At 46.6% G+C, this 25,386-nt stretch overlaps 1 protein-coding gene across 6 annotated transcripts in view; it reads left to right on the top strand.

The window, feature by feature from the left end:
- Bap170 (Brahma associated protein 170kD) overlaps positions 1-25,386 on the top strand; it is a 47,811-nt gene that overhangs the window by 19,851 nt on the left and 2,574 nt on the right. The window contains exons 3-16 of one of the 6 annotated variants that reach the window (XM_071788658.1): positions 4,763-4,860; positions 7,633-7,784; positions 16,221-16,696; positions 16,805-17,319; positions 17,684-18,078; positions 18,167-18,386; positions 18,485-18,890; positions 19,495-19,677; positions 20,593-20,799; positions 20,885-22,968; positions 23,093-23,252; positions 23,364-23,522; positions 24,463-24,543; positions 25,285-25,376. In XM_071788658.1, the coding sequence (XP_071644759.1) occupies positions 4,763-4,860; positions 7,633-7,784; positions 16,221-16,696; positions 16,805-17,319; positions 17,684-18,078; positions 18,167-18,386; positions 18,485-18,890; positions 19,495-19,677; positions 20,593-20,799; positions 20,885-22,968; positions 23,093-23,252; positions 23,364-23,522; positions 24,463-24,543; positions 25,285-25,376 (5,228 nt within the window). Of the gene's footprint in view, positions 1-4,762; positions 4,861-7,632; positions 7,785-16,220; positions 16,697-16,804; positions 17,320-17,683; positions 18,079-18,166; positions 18,387-18,484; positions 18,891-19,494; positions 19,810-20,592; positions 20,800-20,884; positions 22,969-23,092; positions 23,253-23,363; positions 23,523-24,462; positions 24,544-25,284; positions 25,377-25,386 lie in introns of all 6 variants that reach the window. The other 5 variants (XM_071788655.1, XM_071788659.1, XM_071788656.1 and 2 more) reach the window with 5 other exon arrangements.

The following is a 25,386-nucleotide window of genomic DNA, read 5'->3' as shown; positions in this document are numbered from 1 at the left end:
GTCGCTGCGATGCCGCCGATGTGCCGATGGTAGAGATGCAATGAAATAAAATAGAACGATATTTAAAAAATAATACGAGTCGACGATAAAGAGACAATCGACACTGATAAATGCATTCGTGAAGCATCGTCATGTCTTCATGCAGTTTTTACGGATAGCAAGCCTTGAAATACGCGACTCATTCAACTTAACATGTATTTTTTATGAAATCTTGACAGGTGAAAAGGTGAGTTTTATATACAAACGCGTTAATGAACATGCACTTTCAGAGTGAATGTAATTAACGATTTATACGATATCGTGCCGCTCTCATTAAAGGAGAATCCATTTACATCGCTAGAGTGGTAATCCGGTTTCGCGTAATGAAACCCTGCTGTTGGAAAAGGATGGAATTCTCGAGTTACGCGCTCCAGCCGGCCTTCTCGAATTGACAAGTGTAACATTGTTAATTACGACATTTCGTTAAACGCTATTTGTATTGATTCTGTTCCTTCACTGAGAACTCGCGAAGAGGTAATGAGAGAATAAAAACATTATTACGACTGCATTTCCCTCGGCGTAACGATGTTACTCGTCGGAAAGTATTAGATTAACAAATTTTTACAATATTTAATAATGTCACGTGTAGATATCGGGTGTTAATTCCGTTAAAGAGGTGGGATATCGTAATCTGCGAGATCTTATCGGACGAGTCGGCGACTGAAAACATCGGTTTAGCGCATACAATCGCGATAATCAGCCCATTGTTCCTCCTCTCCCATCGTCGATATCCAGTGACGATACCGTCGCGATTCTCGCCGTAATCAGCTGCGAGCAACAAGCTTTATTACAAAAGTGTGTGCATAATCGACGAGCGGCGGTTTCCGCGGTGATACATCACAATTGTTAATCCCTGGAAAAGATTGGCATCCCATTTTTAGAATGTCAATATAATTGATAAAGTTCTTTCCCCAAAAAGTCCAAAGAATTCTTGATATTCTTAATACGTAACCCTCTCCCCCCCTCCTCGCAAGTATCTTTCTTTTTCTTAAGATTTTTGGATAGGGAGATAGATGAGTTTCATGGAAGATTATTAAGATTCGAAACGATTCCGATCGAAGTAAAAATATTACTAATTTCCATATATTTCACGGAAACGTGAAACAGGCAAGACCTTGGCATCTCGCATTTTTTCGCGCTTAGTCATCTAGGCTTCTTTTCGAAACCAGTCAGGAATTAGCATTGTCATGATTGGAGTTGAGCCTTCCAAACTTTCCAAATTTCCAGAAGCCGATTAGTATTACCAACGTCACTTAAGGAAACGCCGCCGTTCGGAATTCTATAAATGGCACACGCTTTACAATCGCGCGGCCGGCGGTTCGCGCCGCATTGTGTTTATGCATAAGCTATCGCCGGCGATGTTAACGCGCGTGGAACACGACGGCGAGGTGAGCCACATATAAATTTTGTTGCCGAGCGAGGATTTCATTACGTAAGAGAAGAGTATCAGAATTAATTCCTTCCTCCGCTACCTAACGCGATGACGAATCGCTCCAACAAGTTGGAGCGACGAGACGAGCTCAAGTTCTCCCGGGAGTAGCTCCTACCTGAACTTAATCTCGCTTGACACTTCGTCGATCCCGCGGATTAAATTCCCTCGCGAGATTGATGGGAAAGAAGGAAAAGGAAAATATGAAAGTATCTCACTGGAGTCAAAGCTGGGGAAGAGCGACTAACGCGCGATCGGTGAGGCGTTGATTCGCGCGGACGGAGCCGCATCCCCAAGGGTCGAAGTCGCCGAAATCGACGACCGGCCGTTACAAATTTCCCCCTCGTACCCCACTGTAGGTGCGCGCTAGAAGAAGAAGCGGAAGACGCGGGAGAGTCATAGGCGCAGCGCGTGTTGCGGCAGCGTGTGTTCGGCGAGAAGGAGTGGGGGGAGAGCGCGAGCGAGCGAGCGAGCGAGCGAGCCCGCGAGAGAGGAGGGGGCGGGAGAGAGAGAGAGAGAGAGCGCGGGCATGCAAAAGAGAGGGAGGGAGGGAGCGAGAGGGACCATGTCCTACCCCAACGACCACGTGGTGCCGAAGACACTTTCATCATGCAGTGTGCCTCGGTACCCGGCCGAACCACGTGCGGGATACGTCGTTCGACGCTCCCGAGGAACGGCACCGCGCCGCGCATGCGTCGCGTCGCGGCCGCGCCGCGCCGCGCCGCGCCGTGTCGTTCGCATTGCTGCATCAAGGTCGAGCAAAGTCGCGCGATTACACGACCTCGTGGCGACGGCGATGGTACCGGCCTAATCGCGCCCACCCGGTAGATCGAACTTAGGCGGGAAAGGACGCACCGTCTCCGAGCGCGTGCATCCGCACGTTTCGTCCTGGCGCGCGCAGGCTCGAGATCTCTGGTCCTTGGACAGTGAAGATCGGTTCACGATCGGATCGACGGAGGGCGATCGACCGCGTTCATATCCGACGCGCTCGATCGTTCACTCCGTTTCGTGCAGCTGGTGAAGTTTCGCAGCATCGAGACCGATTTCTTCGCGATTTTAACGGTGATAGTAAGATGAGAACTCTTGAGCATGCTTCATATAATATACTTCTTTCGCGCACAGAAAGATGACAAGTTAGAAAGATTCTTATTTGGTGCGCCCACGTTCACGGACAGTCTATGACTCATCGATTACTCCCATTCTTTGCGAGTCGAACTATGTACTGAAGAAGCGGAGTTGAACCATGTAATCGCTTATATAAGGAAAAACACATGTCTCTTAAATGTCGCAATCGCGTTGAGTACGATTAATGTGTTTGATTCTACTTGCGCTCCGCTTGACATTTCAAATTAGCATAAGCTACATCCGAGCCCAAATATTCTTCTCGTTGCGTAGCGTCGTATAGGACCACGGATGCTCGGCGTCGACCGTAAAGTTCTCGTCTCGACAGGAACTCGTGCAGGCTCAATATCCTCGTGGCAATACTGCGTTATTGACATTTTGCATCCGCTTTCTTAAAATACGCGCAGGTCGCGTGTCCTGTCTCTCGTCAACTATTATTACCCGGTTACCGAGCAACGCGCTCCTCGACCGGGCGCTTGCGGTCGTCCACGGCGCGGCGCCACGTTCCCGCGATTCGTTCCGACGAGGCGTCGCGACGGCGACGACGGCGACGGCGACCAGAATAGAGCGAAGACACGGGCGCCGATCCAGGGAGCACTGACCCAGTATGCTCGGCCGTCGCTGATTTTACGAACCACGACTCCTGCGCCGCCCCCAACCGCTCTCTCTGCTCCTTCTCCTCCTTCTTCTGTTCCTCCTCTTCCTCCTCTTCCGTCGCCGCTTAGAGCGCACTTTGAGAGCGCAGGACTGCCGCCGACGATTCTACATCGCGTGCATGGCCACGTGTCACGCCCGCAGAACCACGTGCCAGGTCCCGTGCGCGCGGAGAATTGGTTCCGGATTCGCGCATCGCCGGGAAAAACTCCTCTGAATGAGGCTTTTACTTGCATCCGTTTTCTCTTCCGCTAACATTTTGATGCGTTCGACATTTGTGCAAAATCGTCGTTCTGTTTTTCAATATTATAATCGCTGCCTTAATGATATTATCGTTTGTCGAATGATGAACGACTGATTTTGCACCAGATTTATCTCTAAAAAAAACAAATTCATATTAATTAGGCATTTACAACTGTTTTATTAGGCATGTTTTTTGTCGCATTCAGAATAAATGAGATCATCATGAATCCATTAAGCGATTAATTGAGAGCGAGGGTACCTTTACGTGTATTTGAAGGATAAGGATTTAAAACAGTGTGAAATTCGCACTTTTATTTCTTACAATGTTTCCATTGTACGGCGAACCGTAAACTTTATGATCGCGTGTTTAGTGTATAAAGAGGAAACAGCGAAATGTGGATTCCTTCCGCATGCGTAATTCACGGAAATAAACACGAATGCGGTAAACATTTATTTTCATCGCGAAATGTGAATCTTAATTTACTCGTGAACACGCCTTTCGATGATTCCGCCGTGCCGCGAATGTAATTAAAAGAAACTTGTTAATGTATTTCAATTTTAATGACGGATTCCTTGACGAATATTTGCAATCTTGTTTTTTTTTCCTCGATCATTTTCTTCTGGAAAATTTTGGATCGATTCTTGTTTTTCGCTCATTACTCGGGCATTGCCGATGTAAACTCTTAGTTTCGAGAAAATCGATGTGTACAAATCGATGAAAGGGATCCATTATTGAAATTAGGATCGCGGCTTCCGGAGCAGAGCCGTTGTGTATTCGCGCATATAGACCTCCTCTTACACGTAACCCGAGGACCGTCGTTTATTTTTTCAGTCGTCCGCAGAAATTTATGTCCCGCTACGCTACGTTTTATCTCGCGTGCCACCGCTACCGGGAATTCTCGAGATATCTCCAAGGGGAGAGATCTCGCGAGGAATGAGAGCGAGAACAGCGACGCAGCAGACTCTCTTTTTAATAGTTTATGAAACTTCGAATCTCTTTTTCTTACAAATTGTCTGTAAATAGAGATCGGCGGGAAACGGGGTCACAAAAATCTCGGCGCCGGCAAAAGTAAATACGGATTTCCTTAAATTATTCCCAATTTCGAAGTGCCTGAGCTTAAATATAACGGATGGAGCGCTGAAGCGTGTTATAAATAACAGTAATGGGAGTAGCGTTCCATCGAACGCGATTAATTTCACAAGCTGCAACTCGATGCGCGGATATATTCTCATGTCCATGAATAATCCTCACACGCCTTTTCTTATTCATTACAGGTCAATACCAGAAATGAGTGGGCGTCGTTGTGCGAACAATTTCACCTGCCCGGCGGTTGCATCAACAGCGGAGTCGGCCTTAAACAAATTTATCTCCGGTAAGTTTAGCCTATCAAATCTGATACTATCGAACACATCGATACATTTTAAGAACACTTCCTCCTCGCGAGAAACCAGAGCTATCCAAGATCGCTACAAACAGAACGGGACAAGGTGAATATTAGAGTCGTCTCTCGAATTTTTCCTCTCATACGAGAACCACTGACTCCGATCAATCATTCGCGGGTGCAGGTACTTCGCGAGGTCCGATGAAAGACGCGGCTCGTCCGATCGGGCCCCCGATCGCCGATGAGTCGGGCCCCTTTACCGGCGTCGGCGGCCTACTCGAGGCGGCGCGGCGCGGCGCGGCGCGTCACGTCGCGCTCGCTACAATGTTCCATTGCGTCTGGCAGTCCGCGAGCGTCTGCAAGAGGCAGGGAGTAGCAGCGTTTTGCCGCACGGCCAACACACCGCGCGTATCGGCATTGGTCCCTACGCCCCACCACCATTTTCCGTATCGCGTACTACGTACGTTCGTTCATTCATGCCCCGGCCTCGCTGACGAGAGCCACCACGTGGTTCCTGAGTCTCGCTTTCCTCTCCCTCCCACCCTTAACTTACTCTCACTCTCTTTCTCTCTCGCTCGCGCTCCCGTTCTCTCTCCCTCGAGAGAAGCGAGCCCTGCAATCTTGTTAGCGGCGCGCGTGGCTGACAAGCGCGGACGCCGCCACCAAGTCTCCGGCTCTCCTTACCGGTGCGCTACCGCGTTTTTCGCACCCGAATTTGCGCCGCGAGCCGCAAACGGGGCTTGGAAGTCTTCGTTTCTTGCACGCGGATTGAACTTTGTACAATTCTACACGGGTCAGTTTCGTAGATTCAACCCTTTCGCTCTTAACGCCCTTCCGCAGCTCTATCTCTAGGTACAAATAACTGTTATAGTGGCTGTCCATCGAGACCACTTCCACGTACAGTTGGTACAAATAAAATGTAATAAGTAACGTGTGATTATATGTATATAATTATATGTCATGTACTACATTTTATTTCTATCAACTGTATGTGGAAGTAGAGAGGAGCCTCGGGAATTATATATAGTTATATGTAATTATTATTATTAATTATTAGTCAATATTATTATTTTTTAAACACTTCTATAGACGTGTTATCTTAATTTCAAATATGTTCTACGCTATTAATTGTTGTTTATCGGATTAAATTAACTTGAACAGAAAAAAATTACATCATAATACAAAAAGTAATAGATATAGACTTTGTTCGTACTAAAGTGTATACTCGTGATTTGCCCCGTACGGCGATAGCATATTGCCGACTCTGTCGCGGTGAAAGGGTTCAATGGTCCGTAATAAGTGTACTTATTATCTTCTTGCAAACTTGTCTCCTTATTGATTTTAACTGGAAGCTCTTAACATATTTTCGATGATATAACATTATCTTCCGATATCAACCGTGACATTAAACTGATAAAAGGGTATAAAGAACGACTTTTGAAGCTCCGGGATTCCTAGCCGGAACTGTCTGCTCTAAATTTAAATACGCGCAAAATATCTTGTCCCGCCGTACTCCTGTGTATTAGTATATATCAATGTTTGTCATCTCTTCTTGTATCTCGGAGCATATCGTCATACCGTACAGTAAAGCGCTTAGTTGCGCCATCAGCCGGATTAGGTAATCGCTGCTCATTTCGATTACAACGCGAATGATACGTGCAGCAAAGAGAGAGAAAAAGAGTTTGTTCATTATATTTTTTTTTATTCAACCAAGATTGGCGTTAAGCATCTTTCGTTCGACCTGCCCTGCGATCATTGATCGAGGGCTCACCCTCCCTCGAGAGAAGCAGGTCCTTTCGCACCACGTGCCTCCGGCCAGACATCCCCGCGGCCTGCTATTTCGCGTTAATAGTCAACGTCACGTTGCTGTACGCCGCACACGCGTGCAACAGCAGCAGGCAGCAAGCAGCAGAAGCACGCCGCTGCTGCAGTAGTCGGAGTAGTGTTCAGTAGTCCGCACCCGCCAACGGCCAATCAGGCTCTGGACTGCTTGCTCTCCGCTGCCTGCACCTTCCGCGCTGTACGTTGGTTGCATGAATGGATCCGCTACACCTACCCCCACTACTTTCTTTCGCCCACCCACGACTCAATGTCCTCTCTCTCTCCCCCCCCCCCGTTCGACGTCTCATGACTCTCCCCCCCCTCTCTCTCTTTCTCTCTCTTTCTCTCTCACGTTATCTCTTGCATCTACCCTGTTCGCAAGCATCGCGCGAGTTCGTCGCACTTTCGACGGCCGCTGGTCGGTCGGTCGGTCGGTCGGTCGGTCTCTCGGTCGCTTCGAAGAGCTTCTTTCATCGGCCTTCGCGCCGTTCTGAGTTGTGCGTTCTCCAGATGGAACTTCGCGCCACGTGTTGATATCGCCGCGGGTCGACCGGTTCTCCGGAAGCGCCGATTGATTCCGACGAGCCAAGAGAAGTCGAGGTGAATTCTCAGCTGCTGCGGTTAATCCGTCGAACCCAGTTGATCTAGCTGGTTTTCGCACCGAGACTATCTGCTCAATTCATTTCTCGTGCGACATAATCTTCCGACAATACAATACTATCCTATTTGTATCGCAGTTTCTAAATTAGAAGAAGCAATCGATCAACACCTTGTTTTCGTTCGCATCGTCTGTTGAGCTTTGAAAAGGATTAATTTTTAAGTGTCATAAAAAAATAGAATTACGATTATGTGTCTATTTATATTTAATATCAAAATCGACTTTAAAATGCAGTCTTCTAGACTTGCGTGAACACTAAAGCACCTTGATGCCGTGCGTTCCAGGTATCTGGACAGGTACGAGAAAGTCCACTTCCTAGGCGAGGACGGTCAACAGGCCGACGACGACGATGAGGATTCCAGGCACCGGAAATGGTCGGCCAGAGCACTGCACTCCGTTCCTCTCACTTACAACCATCATCAGCACAACATCGCAGGTGAGTTGTGATTCATGGTGCTGAAGCTGAACGCCTCGTTGCCTGAAACTTGTAGAAATTTTACATCAAAGAAATTCTCCCTCGATAATAGATCATCCCGCGTATATCCGAGCGGAACGCAGTATATCGTCCTTTTATTGCGTTTGTCGCGAAATATATGAATCCGCCGAACGCGTCCGCAGTTTCGATAAATCGCGTTTGCCAATTTATGCCGGGTGCGCACGTCTCGATACATTTCGCGTACACGTACGCACGGCTGGGCGACTTTCGAATGCATTTTCCATTGTTTTCCTCCTCGTCGCTCTTTCATCGTCGCGTCGCGTCGCGCGCGCAGCGTTCTCTCCCTTTCTCTCTCTGTCTCTCACTCTGCCTCTACTTTTTTCTCTGTTTGTACATACGTGCGAGTCACGGTTCAATAATTCGCTACGTTAGCAATTTCCGGCTGTCAGAATTTTTCGTCCGTTCCGCATCATCCCTGCAGCGCTGGGCGTAAAAAATATCGCGCGTTTCGAGTCCCTTTGCGAGCTCCCACCGCGGATTTTTCCTCTCGAACCCATTTTCATTTATCACGAGAAATGTCTGAATTTCGCACGACCGTGCTCGTTTGCAAATGTACCGTAAAAGAGAGCTGTGATTTGACAACGGTAAATTCAACGTCTAGATCCACTATTAATGTATAGATAAATTTCCAACGTTATATATGAGAATCGACTGAAGGATTTTTCCGATCAACGTCTGGATATCACGGGATTGCCGATCGTGACGCTCTGCATGGGGGAGATAAATTAAATCGGGACATCCCTCCCTTCCATCGTGCCCTCGCGCCGTCTTCGCGCGAGACGCACGTTATACACACGTATACGCGCGCTCTGCTGCGGCCAAGGCGGCAACGGGTTATTGACGTGCTACCGCTCGGAGAGCAGCACAGCGGTGGCGGGCTATCGAGCCGGAGAGGGATATAGGGAGATAGATAGCGGAGCAGGGCGCACATGCGAGTCCGCGGCCCGGCTGGGAGCCGCGAGTGCATTCGTGTGCACCGTGGGGTCGAGGGGGGAGGCCGTGGGAGGGGTCGCGCGAGCGGCGTGTGCAAGATAATTTAATGGGCTATAATAATGACAAACATCCATACAGGGTGTCCTAAATGTGTCTGACAGCCCGATGTTCTGCGTCCCTTTCGCCGGCTTCGAGTCACTTTTCCTCTTTGGAAAAAAGTAATAATTTATTAGATTCCCTTTGAATATATTAAAATCCTATAATATTCTATAATCTATAAACACATGTTTAGATTAAGATTTCTCGATTAGCTGGAGGGTTTAGTTTCGTCGTCTGATGGCTCTTCGAGATTCGGATATCTCGCGAGAAACCCCTCTTTCTCGCTCGTTTGCATCTCGAGAAAGATATCAGTGCTCCGATGTCTCTTTCCCACCAAGGGAAAGACCGATTCCCGAGAATCGTCAGGGGGATGTGCACGGTTTTTTCCGAGACAGCCCGTATACATATATAGAGCAGAGCCGCATATATGTGAGCCGCCGGTGCGTTTCGCCCGTCGACTGGCGGAACGCGCGGGTCTATACTCGGCGCACATGCGCACACGCTGCATGCGGTGTAGCCTCGCTCGCGATGCCGCCCGCACAGAAGCTCTGGGGTTACCCGCCGGATGGACGACGGGGAAAGTGGGACGCGGGGGTAGAAGGAGAAGGGGGGATGGAAAGCGTTACCAGCGCGCAGCAGCGCCCGGGGGCGCGTGAGGCTCTCTCGCTTGTCGAGAGGGGGTGTGAAAATGACGCTTACCGATATCTACGTGTACGTAACGATTGTTAATTTGCTCGTCGGGGTCTTAGTCGCGCGCGACGGTTGCGGCGGCGGCGGCGGCGACGACGACCTCGACACCCCCGCGAGCTCCCGCGCGCAAGTCGCGTCCCGGCGCGGCGCCCCGTTTACGCCCCCTCCCCCGTTACTGCGCCTCCCCCGCGCGAAGCAGCCGGAACTGGGGCAGTAAAGGCGCCCCGAACGGGAAGCTATTCCTGTATCCCATTCCGATTCACCCCCTGTCGCATTGATGCCGCTGATCGTCCGCCTAATCATACGCGTCCGTTCCGTCGACGCGCGCGTTAGATCGCGCGATGATGCGCGCGTGCTTTTTATCGTAATCTTTGAAGTCGAGAAAACTGACGCTCTTTTTTGGCATGTCAATCTTCCCAAAAGTGTCATCCTCCGCGTAATTATCGAGACGTATATATCGACGCGTCAATTAAAAAACTCTGGTCTGAAAATGCAAGTCATTTCAAGCTGTCATTCTTGATCGGTGTTAGTCATCGCGATGGAGGACGATGTTTGACGATCAATGTGTCACTTCGTGATACATTCTGAGTCAGCGATTCGTACTTATTCGCTTACTTAGATTCTATTTATTTTCTGTTGAGATATTGCGCAACATCGCGCATTTATTAATTTATCCGGGAATCCCGGGAAGAATGTAAGTGGCAAGGAATTGATGTATGTACGCACTCTTTGATGCTAATCGAGGAGAACTCAATGGACGCACACACCGTAAAGTTTCTGTCTCTTCTGCGAGATACACGCAACCATCGCTCGAACGTGTCGAGAATCGCGTGACACGCGCGTATATTCGCGTTTATACGCATATCTCGCATTTCTTTAAATTAAATTTCCGTCCTTTTACCCGCGAGGGATCATCGTTCTCGGTTAAGGGGACGATAAAACGAGAGGAGTCGCGCGCGCGATTTCGCGAAATCTAGATTAAAATCTTAATTAACCACCAAGATTGACGGTGTCTCCCGTCACGTGCGTGCCACGAGAAGCGTGACGGTGAAGAAGCGTCGACGGGAGGGATGAAAGGGCGCGGGAGGGAGAAAGAGATGGCGGGAGAGAGCGAGAGACACTACGGGGCGCGCGTCACAATCAATAAGCGTTTGCGGGGATAAGTGTTCCGTCGGTTCTTGATCGTCCCGGCATAATGCCGCGCTTGCGTGATGTTCCGCCGCGATTCCAGCGAGAGAGAGAGAGAGAGCCCACCCGCGAACCCGGCTGTGCTCGGTGTGTATATATGTGTGCGCGCTTCGTCGTCTGCTAGATTAGGGATGGCCATTTAGAAAGGAAGAAACTGTTGACTCCTCTTTGTACTCTTTTGAATACCGAGCTCTCGGCGTCGTTACCGCCAATCTGCAGATGTTACCGCGAAATTTCGGCATCAAGGAGATTAGACTGTCATAGAAATCATGAGATTTATCCTGATATGCCCTGAACAACTAAAAGCATACAGAATACGTAGTGTAGGGGAGACCGGAGCTATATAGCTCCAGGGGTATGTTGCTCGTGTGACTGTGCTATTTTTTGGTATTTATCTTGAGAGGAACAGTGAATAAAAAAATAGCACCAAGCTCTACTAAAAAAATAGCACGGTCACATGAGCAACATACCCCTGGAGCCATATAGTTCGATTTCACCTATAATGATTCAAATAGTATTAACGAGATACAAAATAATGCAGGATTGTTAAAATAACGGAGCACTTTTTTAAAGGAGATACTGCAAATAATTTTGTTAATTAAAAGCAATCTTATTAATTTAATAATAGCATTAACGAAACACGCTACTTGAGCTATGGTCTCAATAAAATGTTATTTGTTTTATTAATACCTCTTCATTATTGAATTAACGAGATTGTTTTCGATTAAACTAATGTTGTTAATACGTTATTTTTCCCGTGCATATAAGATGATGCGATACATTTGCAAATCCGAAGTGAAAAGAAACGGTTGTAAATGTCGCGTTTAAAAGTCAACAGCAAAGAAGGAGAGAAACGTATTAATTTGATATTAAAGCTGAAAATAGTATCAGCTCTGATTACGTTGCCAAAATAATTTTTGTCAATTTAACGAGCACAAGCCAGAGCATACGTATAAATAAAAGTCATCAGAGTTCGAGACGATCCCTGATCTCCGAGTGGATCCACCTGTGGTCGCGGGCACAGGTGTCGCGACGATTGACGCGACGACGTCTGCGGAGGGCACCGGGGGTGGGAGGGAGGCCAGGCGGCCACACCGCGTGCCATCGACGCGTTCCACCGCACCGTCGCGCGTTCGTCTCGTTACGAGCGCGTTTGTCAGCGGACTGCGACACCAATTAACGCGCGGGGACCGCGTTCTATCCCCTACCCCCTCGTCCCCCGCGGATATTCCGCATCGAAAATTGTTCCGGCTTACGGACATATTTAAGGAGCGTCCAATTATCTTGGGGGGAACGGCTCGTGCTCCGCATACGGGATTCACCCGTTTCTATAAATGTCGTCTCTTTCCAAGTTTCTAATTGTTCGAATTTTCGGAATTGTTAATTGGCGCGAACGCGACGGTGCGTGCCGGTGGTAACACCTCGGTTAACGCTCGGCCTCCCGATGGTTGGTCGACAAGTGGGAATCGATCGGGGGAGGCCTCTGCGCGCCGCGTTATATCCCTTATTTATCGGTGTTTAATCATAGAGCCGTTTGATACTGACGGCAGAACTGGATTGATTGAAACGCTGGGAAACACCAGTGTCGCTGGGATGACAGTGCGTCGACCGCATATTGCTTTTATCATAACGGCGGGCTACAAATAGCTCCGTTAACGTTCGCTTGTAAGCGCACGCCGTCAATGCGAATCAATCGCGTTTTGGTCTATCAAGATAGACGTAAATTTCAGCGTTTTCGCGTAAGAGAGAGAGAGACGCCGGTTCATTTTTAATATAAAACCGACTGATGTCCGAAGCACGTATTGCTCGAATAAATTCCTGTCTACATAGATACATTGACGGCAAAAAATAGCAGCAACTCGGAAAATGTTTACGCCTGAGGTGGTGGTATAATTTACAAGCTGGAAAAAAGACTTTTATCCAACGGTTATATATACAACGGTGAGAAAATCACCGTATAAAATATTTATAAATTATTATTATAGAATACGCCGGAGGCACGAGGGTGGGAAGAGAAAAATAATGCGTTTTCATGCGATGAGGCTGTCTCTTTTGTTCCTCGCGCTTACGTAAAAGCACAACACTCCCTTTATTACGCCACGGAAACAAGGTGTTCAACTTGAAATCGATACTCGCCACTTCGCAGCATCGTTGACGAGCCATGATTTTATTAACGAGCCCCTGGCTCCTTTGGAAACCTCCTCTCCTTTCTCTGCCTTCGCCCCCCCCCCTCCCCCTTTCCGTGTTTCTCCTCCTTTCATCGTCCTGCCATCGTGCTTACCGGTTCCCGGTTTGTGTGTCCCTCCCCGTTTCCGGCGAAACTCGACACTTCTCCTGGGACGCGATATTGATCGCGGTTTTGCGGCTGAAAAGATTACTGCGATCCGCGATAACGTTGCGCCGTGTACATACACACAACCCGTATATATACCGCTCGCGTTCGGAATTCTCGTTGCTCCTCGCTGAAGTTCCGCCCGGGCGAAGGAAACTAATTCGCTTCCCGAGTCATTATACGGGCGCGGGTAATTAACATCTAAAAAAAAAAAATCGATTGTCGTGCCCGATCGTGCGAGCTTCTGTTTTCAAAAGGTAGAAGGTAGAGATACTCTGTCGCTCATAAATATTTGCTCCGCATATTTTCGTGTTCTTCAAAGAGACGCGCGCGATCCTTAAAGGGAATATTTTTATCTCATCAGCGTCAAAGCTAATAGATAAATATATAAATAAAACAGACGATTTATCCCTGATCCCAAAATCCTAAAAAGAATTATCCAAGATAAGGGAGGCCGTGTAAATCGTGTGACGAACAAACACGAGCGGTTGTCGTTTATTCCTGGCCTTCTATTTTCGACGGTCAGACAGTTACGAAGAAGTTTGCAGGCGGAAAATTTCGCGCGCGCACTTCAACGAACGATGAATTATGTGGAGCGTCGTTCTTGCGCTCGTTATAGAAATTCCCGTAATTCCCTGGAGAAAATCAGAATTGGGCATCGGAATAGTTTCACGATGTTTCACCAGCGAGCACATGTCCCGCGCTGCTGGTGGGACGTATCGGCCATTCGTAGAAAGTTAGCCTTGACCGAGAGCACAACCTACTTGTGGTGCATCAGGAATGGAGTCGATCACCTTATCGGTGCGCACGGTTATAATTGTCCGTGACGTGCAACATGAAACGTTAATAGATGAGTGATTTCTATCTTCCTCAACATCGGTCCTCGGCTACTCGTCGTTAAAGCCGGCGATCGTGTCCGGCGGTAATAAAATGACGAGACGATCGTCATCGGGCGTAATAAACCAGTCGCTATATGGAAATCGGACGCTGGATCAGTTGTCTCTTCCCGATATCGCGGCCCGGAGATATCGCCGCTTCTCAGATAAGCGTTTCGCACACCCCGACGATGGCCGATAAATCAATCCCTATCGACCTGGCCTTCCGCCTTTAATTATTATTCTATATATTTTTTAAACATATTTCAGCAGATATTTATATCATATATATTTTTTATCATATACATTTAAAAATATGTAAAATTCAAGATGTAACCATTTGAGGGATTAATAACGAAAAATTAATTTTATTCGAACCAACAATTCTACTTGTTCGAACATTACTTACAATCTTTCTCTTTCTAGATAATAAAACAACGCGAATGGAAAGAGATAGATTTCTAAAGTTAACAACCTATTTTCTACATTTTAATTTCATGTTCTGACTCTTCCCCACAAAGAGTTCTATATACTTGAATTGTGCTACAAGTTTATTTTTAAAAATCCGGCGTCCCCTTGAGAGTCCTGGGCAGCAGCATCTCAAAGGATCGACAAGTATCATGGTTCAAATTGATCCTAATGGAAATAAATGAGTTACGAGTAATTTCTGTACAACGGAAACGTGAAGGAGGCACTCCGCATCTCTTTGGATCCTTATTTCCTAACGCTTTCAATCGCTCTCTTTGAAACCTATATATATATCGGAAACTCTCGGGAAACTCTTTTGGGAAAGTAGCCAGAATTCTGCCAATTATAATTCTGAAATTCGAAAAAGCGCCGAGATTTCACAGAGACGAGAGGAAGGGAGGGGCTACTTGTCGTATACGGCTCGGAACGTTATCCGGTGCGTGATCGTCGGTATCGCGATGCATAGCTCCGCTTTCTTGTTGCATCAACCAGCCATGACCTGCCTCAATGAGCCATCGTCAAGCGCGACAGGATCGGATTGGCCGCGTGACAATTCCGACAACGACGATTGCCAGAGAGATATACGCGCCCGTTCGCGCAACGGCGAAACGCCGTGCCCGCGGGGAAACGGATATTTTAATCACCGCGCTTGGAACAGAAACACCCGCAAAAAAACCCGCGTCCCAACGTAACGACTCGCCGATAAGATACGACCGAGTCATTAACTGGTTTCGTTAGTTTCGAGGGGAAAAAAGGGAAGGAAAGAACAACCCAGGGCGTCGAGCAAATCCGCTCAATATTGAAAGCGCGGAACTGCCCTGTCACTTTCATTTTTTTTTACTTTTTTTTGCTGCAAATTTTTTTCTACAAAAATAGTTTTGTCAATTCACATGTGTTAACTATGAGGAATAAAGCAAATCTTGCAAAAGTTACGTTTTACGTTGAAAAAGATCGACGTCTTTTTACAAGAAAAGGCACTTTTGTTTCTTTTAATATTGTATGTTATATCTTGCTTTACATATTTTTTACAATATTTCCCGTCAGATATGTACGTTTGCAATGCAGTTGCCGGAAGGTATTTAAACGAATATGTATATGAAGCATATATTCGAATCGCACGTGACTCCGCGAGAGACAAAACGTGCATTCTGAAAAACGCAGCGGATTTTAATTATTTTAATTAGCCAGCGGGATAATAACTGTGTATTTCAATTATTTTAATTGAACGGTCGCGGCAAATGTATTGTACGGTGCACGCTTAAAAACCGTCGGCAGATTTTGACGTGAACACGACGTGGATAAACGTTTGCACGACCTTCGCATCTACTCTCCAAGATAATCCTACGATATCCACTAATATTATATTACAGTGATCATAGGAAAAACCAGCTAACGTAATGTCACGCATCACGGAATATCCTGATTTTTTTCTTACGTTCCGAAGATCGTTGGCGTAATTGTCATAATCACAATCAGCTGATACTTTTAATTGTCTAAGTTTTACTGCGTATCATGTTCACACACGTAATTTTCTAAGGCATCGAACACGTTTTTATTTAAGAAATCTCTTTATAAGAATTTTCAGAGAACTTTTATAGAATTAGAGGAAAATTGGACTTACAAAGTTACTTAAGAGAAGAGTATTCCTTTTTTTTCTCTCCCACGTAGAATCTGTCTCTCGGGGAGTGATTGGCTTTATAAACGACGCGCGAATAAGTAGAGTTATTAGTTACGATAAAATTAATTCCTCTGCATAGAATACTAACTCCATTTTTTCACCTTTGCTTTCAGAATCTCTGCGCGATTACAACGGACTCTCGGCGGATCTTTACAAGTCCTCGAATTATGACAAGCTCGCGCTGTCGCTCCTGTCGCCGCTGCCGAACGAGCAGGACTTCGCCATCAATGTCTGCACCCTCCTGTCGAACGAGGGCAAGCACACCCTGCGGCTCGACAAGTATCCCCGTCTGGTGAACATCCTCCTGGCGCACGCGGGCGTTTTCGACTCGCCTGGCACGCGACAACTCTTCATCGAGGTGTACTCACGTGTTCGTAACTACTCTATTAATTCCTTCTGGTCGGACGTGCTCGATTCCCAGGATGTGATAGACCTCACGAACGAGAGGACCTTCATGAAAAAGCCACCCAGCAGTCTGCCGACCTTCTCTAGACGGAAGACTCTCGAGAAGGAGAAGCAGAGCAAGCAGGACCTTGCTGCGTTGACGACGGAGAACGAGGAACCGATGCCGCCGATTGACGTCGAAGTGGTGAGAAAATATACATATCTTTACATATATGAACTCTCTAAGAAACTTCATCGATCTCTTTTTCTGGTTTTCGAAGCCTCTGAACACCGTTCGTCGTATGAATTACAGGTACCTCCAGATTGCCCACGGCTAGATTCGCTTGTCTTGCACTCGGACGAGAACTTGAAAGACCAGAACCAGAATTCCATCAAATTCGAGGAGGAGGACAAGGATCTGTTTTGCGTCGGTCGAACGTTAGGCACGCAGGATCCGTATGGGCAACGCGTGCTGCAAATCGCGTCGATCCTACGAAACCTCAGCTTTACGCCGGAGAACGCGACGATATTAGGCAGGAACCGGTGTTTCCTGCGATTCGTGCTGCTGTGCGTGAGAGCGAGGTGGAGCAATCTGCATCAGCTCGGCTTCGACATACTAGGGAACATTGCGAACGAAGTTATTTTAAAGGAGGCCGGGGAGAGGATAACAGACGTCGTCTTAACGTGCGTGGCCAAGGGGATCGAGTCCCAGGACAGGTTTATCGTTATATCCTGCCTGGAGGTGCTCAACAAGATCAGCCAGCAAGACAGTAACGAAGAAATTGTCACATTTGGTCTGGCAGATAATGTTTATGAACTCATCTGCAGGTAAGTGTGTATATAAATATGTCTCTTCGTTTTGGCTGTTGCTTGACAGAAACTGATTAACTGTACAAATTCCCGTTAATTGAAAAATGTAAAATATAGTAGTCAAATGAAAAGTATTGTACTTAATATTTGGGTAAACGTCTTGCGACAGTTTTTCATATAAAGTCACTCGAATCATATGTATAAAAGATATATCATTAAAAACAAAGTTTTGTATCTAAAGTTTTGTGTTTTAATTTGAAACAAGAAAACTGTCGCACAAATAATTATAATATTTAATAATTTCATGAAAATTTACATAATCACGAGTATTTTCAATGCATTGCGTCGTTGTAACGCGAGACTTCTTCGTGTTTGCTTGTAGATTTCTAGCTATGAGTGACGTAGCCCTCTTAGTGTATACTCTGGAATGTCTGTACGCTTTAACGTCACTGGGTGAGAGACCATGCACGAGCGTCGCGCGGGTACGCGGTGCCATTGACACGCTGGTCGCTCTCGTCACCGTGGAGGCGCAGAGTTACGGCCCGAAGGCTTGTATTCTCATGCGAGTGGTCGAGACGGTGTCCACAGCAGCGGCGCAGCAGAACACCACCGGGCAAACCGCTGTCCCTGTCACCCCTACCACACCAGCCACAACGACTGCGTCCGCGTCCACTCCGTCTACGCCGGCTACGATCACTGCAACCCCGGCACCTGCCAGTCCAGCGTCTTCTCGACCGACGACTCCCGCCGCGACCTCGACCAAGTCGACAACACACAGTACGTGATCGAAATCTTTCTTCGCCTTTTGTTAGGAATTGCAGATAGTTCTTTTATTTACCAGCATTTTTGTTTCTTGTTTACGTAGAAGCGGTGGAGACAGCTAATGCGATCCAACAACAAACCGCGCATCAGCAAATCATTCAAGAGAATGAACAGTTCGCTCTAGGTTGGGTAAAAGCGACGTTTGAACTCGCACCCGGTATACGCATCGAACAGGAGGAGTTGTATAAAAAGTACCTCGGCTGCTGCACGAAAATCGGTAGACGAGGCGTGATAGCACCACTGCATTTTCCCAGATGCGTCAGGTGATTATCTCATGAGAGACATAAATCATCGCCGCGATATTTGTTGTGTCACATAATATACGTATGTTTTTAATACACGCTGTACACTGTTTGCGCAGATCCGTTTTCGGCAATATCGTGGGGCCGAATCCATTGAAGGGCGAAAATACCGGCACCCAGTATTACGAAGGCATCCGTGTACGGGCCACACCCGCGCCGATCACTTATCCGAGCCAAACTACCGCTGCTGTCGCGACTAATACACTCCCGATTCCGGCGGTCAACACTACTCCAGTAAAGGTGCTTCCCGTTCAACAGCGTACAGTCAAGAATATAAGTCCCGCACCCGATAGCACGGCCGCTCCTCAGGTCGATAGTCCCGCCGCGTCGTCCGGGACGCAAACGACCTCCACCCCCGCGTCTCCCATCCTCAAGGCCCAATTGTCCGCACCGCCGAAACCCCCGTCCAACAACACCTCGAGCCAGTCCCAAAATCCAGTGACCAAGGTTGATTCTAAAAGTCAGGTGGGTCCGAATCCTAACTCTCTCTCTATACCATTCTCTATGCCATTCTCGTTTATGACCTTGGTTCTCACTTTCACGTTGTGTTGTAACTTCATAACGCTATTCTTACTATTGGTTTTTCCCCTTTTAACACGAGCTAGAGCTACTTCCTTGTAACATACGGGTGAGAGAGTTCCCTTTGCATGCCTCGTGAATCCTCGACTTGGCTCTGTGATCGCCGAGTACCGTAGACGTATAGATAAGTAGAGTAACTGTAAGAGCAACATTCATTTCAGTTTTTTTTTCCTTGCGAAAGATCTCAGATTATTTGCTGAATCTACTATTATATAAAAATTTTACGTAGGATGAAATACTTTATACTTTCTATTCGCAATCATCGCTGCGGTCTTGGAAAGATATCGGCCAGAATTATTTCCAAGGAATCCATGTATTGTCTGTGATTTACGCTTGTCAAAACGCTTCTTCCGACTACGTAAACAATAGCCACGCTATAATATACGAGATATATCGCAGCATGTGTTCACGTAAACGCTTAAACTATACTTTCCGAAGCTATGATTCGCTGTGGTGGTTGAAATTTGTATGTTGCCTCCTTGTCGATTAGGTATCAGTGTCGCATCCGCATCTGAGCCAAGCGTTGCTAGCGAGCGGCTCCCAAACGCCGCAGCAGCAACAGCAGCAGCCGCAGCCGCAGCAACAGTTACAATGTCTCCAGGTAGTTGCTAAGGAAGACAATCGAAGTGGCACTACGTCGAGTTCCATAATAAAAAGCCTATTGGCTACTAAGGTAACAGTCAGCAGCGACTGCATGCCCAGTGCTGCTGCGACTTGTGTGTCTACCCCTACTGCCTGCGTAACAAACACTACTGCTAGCATCGCATCCAGCATCAGTGCCAACCAGCTAATAACCAGCAACCAGGTATCATTGTTGTATATTAACAAGTATAGTTTTTTTTTCTTTTTGGGTTCTTCTCTTTTCGTTCAGAAAGTACCAAATCAAAATTTCGAGAATCTTGTTTTCTTGATGTTTTAATGACGTTATATGAATATGTAATGAGAAAGTTAATCACATATGTGGTAGACAGCGTAATTTGAGTTAATCACATGCGTGCGTAAATTACAATTATCTTGTTATACTCAAGATAAATTTCAACTTTTTAGCAACTTTATTTATTATCTATTATAGGAATATTACAGAATCTCTCACCGAGATACTTTTGCTTCTATTTTTTAGTAAATTTTTTAAGTAAATTATCACGGTATGCTATCTATGCAGAAGTATAATAAATATATGCATTTATGTTTTTTTTTTTACTACTACTTGTCAAAATGTCTGCTTATGATGTAGTGTTGGTTGATGTAATCAGACTTTGTTATGTACTTCCTTGTTCTTTTAAAATATGAATTCAGAGACCAGAAATTATCCTTTCTCCCTCCCTTCTTGGCGAATCTATTACGATATGAAGGAGATATTAGCGATATTTAACAGTGTTATTTTGAAGTTTAAATGAGAGTACTCGTAACATCAAGTACTAACAACAGCATGGTTTTCGATTGATGAATTCGATTGTTCTTTTGACATTTATTCCGTTACAAGTATAATAAAATCGATGAGCGCGCGAGAAGTGATACGATTGCGGGGAAAAACTTGGAAGTATTGATTTATGTTTCCCCGGTTAATATTATCACGAACATTCGCTAGGTTGCCCAACGTCAACAACAACAGAGGTTACTGCAGCAACAGATGACGGGTGTGATGCAGCCCGCTGCACCCGCGGCCACCCCGGCCACGATACTTCCAAAGACTCCCGTCAACGCTAAGCAGAAACCGGCAATCACACCCATTCCTGCCAAAAAGATACAAAGGCTCAACGGGGCCAAGTTTATTGTGACTAATAACTGCGAGAAGGTACGTCGTTTTTACCAATTCGCAACTTGGCGAGGCTTTGCATGTATGATACCTTGTTGTATATCGAGCATCTCGTATGTTTCAGACTGAAGTAAACGATAACGACAATGCTAACCAAATTATCACGTCCACGACCACGGTGGTGAACTCGACTGAAAATCACATATCTTCCTCACCGGCGAAGGTCTGTCGTCCGCCCTTGACAACAACGGTTAATGTCGCCACCGCTACACCGAACAAGACAAATCAACGCATGACGTGCACTTCCATCGGCGAGGATTCGGATTCCACCAACAACTCTTTGGCGTCCAGCAGCGGTATCGGCGGTAGCAGGGATTGTTCCTTCAGGGTCGAGGAGGAGAACATGCCAACGAGTTTCGAAGGTATCCTACTTAACGGCGCGCCGGCGAGCAACAACACGGACATCGACGCGCAGGAGGACGGCTCGTCCAAGGACTCGTCGAGCGTGGGTTCGAAGGACAAGCCGCTACAGAGCATGATGCTGGTGGACCTGCTCGAGAGAAAGGTCGATAAGGAGCCGATTTTGAACGGCGTGCTCAGTAAGAACTCTATTAACGAGAAAGAGATGGATCTGGTGGAGAATCACATCAAGAAGGTATTAAAAGAATCTCCCACCGAACTGAAGATAAAACCCGAGGTAGAGAGCGGCAATGTTATACAGAACGAAGTGTCCGAGGATACCCTGATCGAGGCGCCGCGAGGAATCAAGAGATCGGCCAGCGAATCAGACGAGCTGGATATTAAGAAGCCGAAGTATTCCAACGGCACGATGTCCCCCGATCCAGCGGTCGACTCGACCACGGCGGAATCCACGGTATCGAGTATAAAATCCGAGGAGCAGGACGACGACAAGGACAGCGAGAAAGCGACTGTTTCCTCCACCGCGGCGAATCTCTATGCCGCTTTGGCAGCGGACTGCATAGAAGACGAGATGGACTTGGAAGAGCAAGTGAACGTTAATAAGGATACGATAAAGGATGAAGCGTCAGCGATGGCAACAGCACCGATGACAGTGGCGGTGACGGCGACGGCGAAGGCTACGACGACAGCGACAGCGACGGCGGCAGTAGCTATGGCAGCAACAGCTACGGTACCAATGGCAGCGACAGCAACAGTGGCGGTGGCAACGGCGACTCCAGCTTCCCTTCCTCCTCCTCTTCATGTAAAGACGGAACCAACGTCAATTATCATGAAAGAAGAACCACCGACTATACACATCAAGGAAGAGCCTCACATATTCATCAATCAGATCGCAAGCATCAATCAGGTGTCGCAGCCGCAACCGCAGCAACAGCAGCAACAACTCATAGTGACAACGCCTAGGCAAATAGTCGTGCAGCAGGCGATCCCGACGAGCAACCAAGTAATTATTCCCACCACGACGGTGAAGGGCAGGCCGCCTCCGCCTCAACCGCAGGTGCTTCTACAACAGAGCGCGGGCGGGCAGCTGCAATACGTGGTGTCGGGCGGTGTACCTGGTCAGAACTACGTATTAGCACAGCCACAGACGGCTCTAGTACAGGGACAAGCGCAAACCGTTCTCGTAGCGCAGACGACGCAGCAACAGGGGACTGCTACTAAGACAATTATCATACTGCAACCGCAGGCCGCCGCGCAACCGACCCCGCAGAAGATGGTGGCAGTGACGCCGCAGGGGCAGCAGGTGGTCGTGACGCAGGTTCCTCGTCCGATTTTGCAGAGCCCGGCGCTCGGCAATATCCCGCCGCCCCTCGTACCCACATCCGCCACTATTCCGCAGGCCTCCATTATAGTCAACAGCTCGGTGGCGCAGACCAACTCGAACACGGTGACCGTCACGATCCCGGCGATGGCCCAGCAAACACCGGTATCCACCAGCGTGCCGTCCAGGGTGGTGACGCCTACTCCGGCGTCCACACCGCCGCCGACTAGGCCCACAACTCCGCATCAAGCGGCGGCTACTCACGGTGTGTCCGCCGTCAAACCGTCACCCGTCACTAAGGTCGTGAAAACGGTGAGTTCGTCAACCTCCACCGAGCCGGAGTCGAAACCCTCCACAAGCCAGCAGCAACAGCAACACCAGACGCCACAGCCATTGCAGGAGAGCAAAACCATCACGATTAAAATCGATCCTAACGCTTACCTGTGTGAGTGGCGGGGCTGTCTTAGGTACGTTCAAAGATAAATTTTCGGAATTTACAATTTTATCAATCGATTTCATGGAAGTTATCGAAATATTTTATGTTTATGAGACATTGCGAATTGACGAAAACTATCTCTTAAATAATTTTAGACAATTTAAAACACCGCACGAAGTCTATCTTCACGTTTGCGAAGCCCACTGTCCGACTGGTGGCGAGGAAATACTGTGTCTGTGGGCGAGCTGTGATGCTCTCAAGAGACGCAAGTTCTCGTTAATGACGCATCTCTACGATAGGCACTGCAACGCGGACGTAAGTAATCTTGCATTTCACTCTCGTTGAGCTTTTATTGATCTTGAGGGAAATTATCGGATAGATGCTCGATACCGTGGGTTTTATATTCGCAACTTTTTACCTTCGTAGACAATGTCGATGAGGAGGAAACAATTGACAGCGACGGGTAAAACCGAAGTCTCCACATCTACGCCCCCGACCCCGCATCATCCCGGATATGCACCCAACGCGGCATTCCACGCTATTAAACGGCATGCTCTGGAATTCGTTAATCCTAAGGAGCTAATGGTAAGTTTTCAAGATGTCATTTTGTAATTCCAAAACTTATTCGAGAGTACAGAATTTAATTCTACTGTTCTGTTCGTTTTCTGTACGCATTTGATATTAACACATTGTACGCCGATTCTGCGGAATTTAAGCATTCGAGACGTTTATTATTGATTTTAGCGTAGCTCGATTTATGTATGCTTATTGGCAAATACTGATAGAATCGGATTTTGAAAAATATTACATGCCAAAAGTATTAATTATGTTTGTTTTATTTTATATTTTTAATATATTTTCATCATTAAACTTTTAATTATTTGTTATTAAATTAAAGGTAAATAAATATTAAACGTTTAGTAAGAGATTTTTTTATTAAATATCCATAAGGCAAAGAAGTTGCGAACACTTGCTCTTTAAACAGGGAAGGTAGCGTGCAATATGTTAAAATCATATTTAAATGTCTTGACATAACTTTAATCAATACAAATGTACTTAATTAGAGATAAAAGATTGGCAAGCTCATAAAATCGAAAGACATTAGGAGTAATATTTTTAGAATAGTTACAATTTAATAAAACACGATTTTATCTTCACTTTTATTTCCAAGTATTTACAAGTAAAGGTAAAATCATAGAATTTGAACGAAAGAACAGAGTTCAAAACGTATTCTGTATGCGTCGTACGGTCGTAAATCTAGACTAAGGCAAACTTTCTCCCTGCGATAGCAAACCGATAATAAAGATACACAAACTAGATAGATATACAATTTAATAATCTCATAACACACTTGATACACGTAATACACGTCTCGAAATACACATGTTACAATCTTTCTCCCTGCCATGTTGATATTCTGTTGATGTAAAGTCGATTCCCGTAAATATCACCCGACAGTCTTCGATTCTGCAAATCTTTGACTGGCTAATTTTAACGAAATTTCTTGTTCTCTCTCTTGGCGAAGCAGCAAAGGCCGACCAAGCCCGCTGCAGCCACCTCAAGCTCTTCTTCCCCCAGACCTGGGCAAAATTCTCCACCAGAACAGGTAAAAATGTATTGAGAATTGAAAGGAAAATCACGACGCAGCTACAGCTCCTGTAGCGCTGCCGCTGCTGTCGTCTCTCTGTGCTTTTTTTATTCTCTCTGTTTTTTGCACACCATGTCATTCTCCCCCGAACCCCTCATTTGTTTTACCCTTCCGTCTTGTTATAGCATGTCTTTTTTAATTTTTGTTTCGACGTTACATTTCGTAGCTAGCATTTTTTTAAATTTTATTTTTACATGCGTCGAACTTGCAATGCTCATATTAGCAGGGTGTTGGCACAGTGCTCGTTTCAACAGAGCAGCGGAGAGAAGCCGGACTCCCATTTACTAAGTAGATGTTGCTAGAGCCCGTAGGCTTGAATATATATGTTTGTGTATATGTGTGCGTCCTTGTCGTATAGTTGTAACGTGGTTAAGGTGCAAGAATATGGATTCGTCGCCGTCTATAACGTGACATGTCGAGAATACATGCGCGATTATCCAGGACAGACGAAACTGCAGCTTCGCCGAGAAATTGCAGCGCTTCTTACACATTAACACGACTCCCATAACATTTGTAGAACAACATCATACAATTATTGAAACTACGTACCACATCCATGCATTTTTCACGAGACCCTTTTTTTTCTTAGCATCTGAAAAATCAGTGATTTCATTTTGTTGTCCGTCATCAGTTGTCTTGTGTGTGAAAACGAGCGCGCTTGGACGATCGATTGTCAATGAGTGTGTCTTTATCTTGCAGGATGACAACGAAGGTCCAGTGACCAAAAGTATTCGCCTAACGGCAGCTCTCATTCTTAGAAACCTAGTCATATATTCAACACACGGTAGAAGGTAAGTCACG

This window comes from Temnothorax longispinosus, chromosome 9 (genome assembly GCF_030848805.1).
Source record: "Temnothorax longispinosus isolate EJ_2023e chromosome 9, Tlon_JGU_v1, whole genome shotgun sequence".
Taxonomy (NCBI): domain Eukaryota; kingdom Metazoa; phylum Arthropoda; class Insecta; order Hymenoptera; family Formicidae; genus Temnothorax; species Temnothorax longispinosus.
The sequence above is the reverse complement of the archived record's forward strand: the minus strand, read 5'-3'. Positions and strand labels throughout refer to the sequence as shown.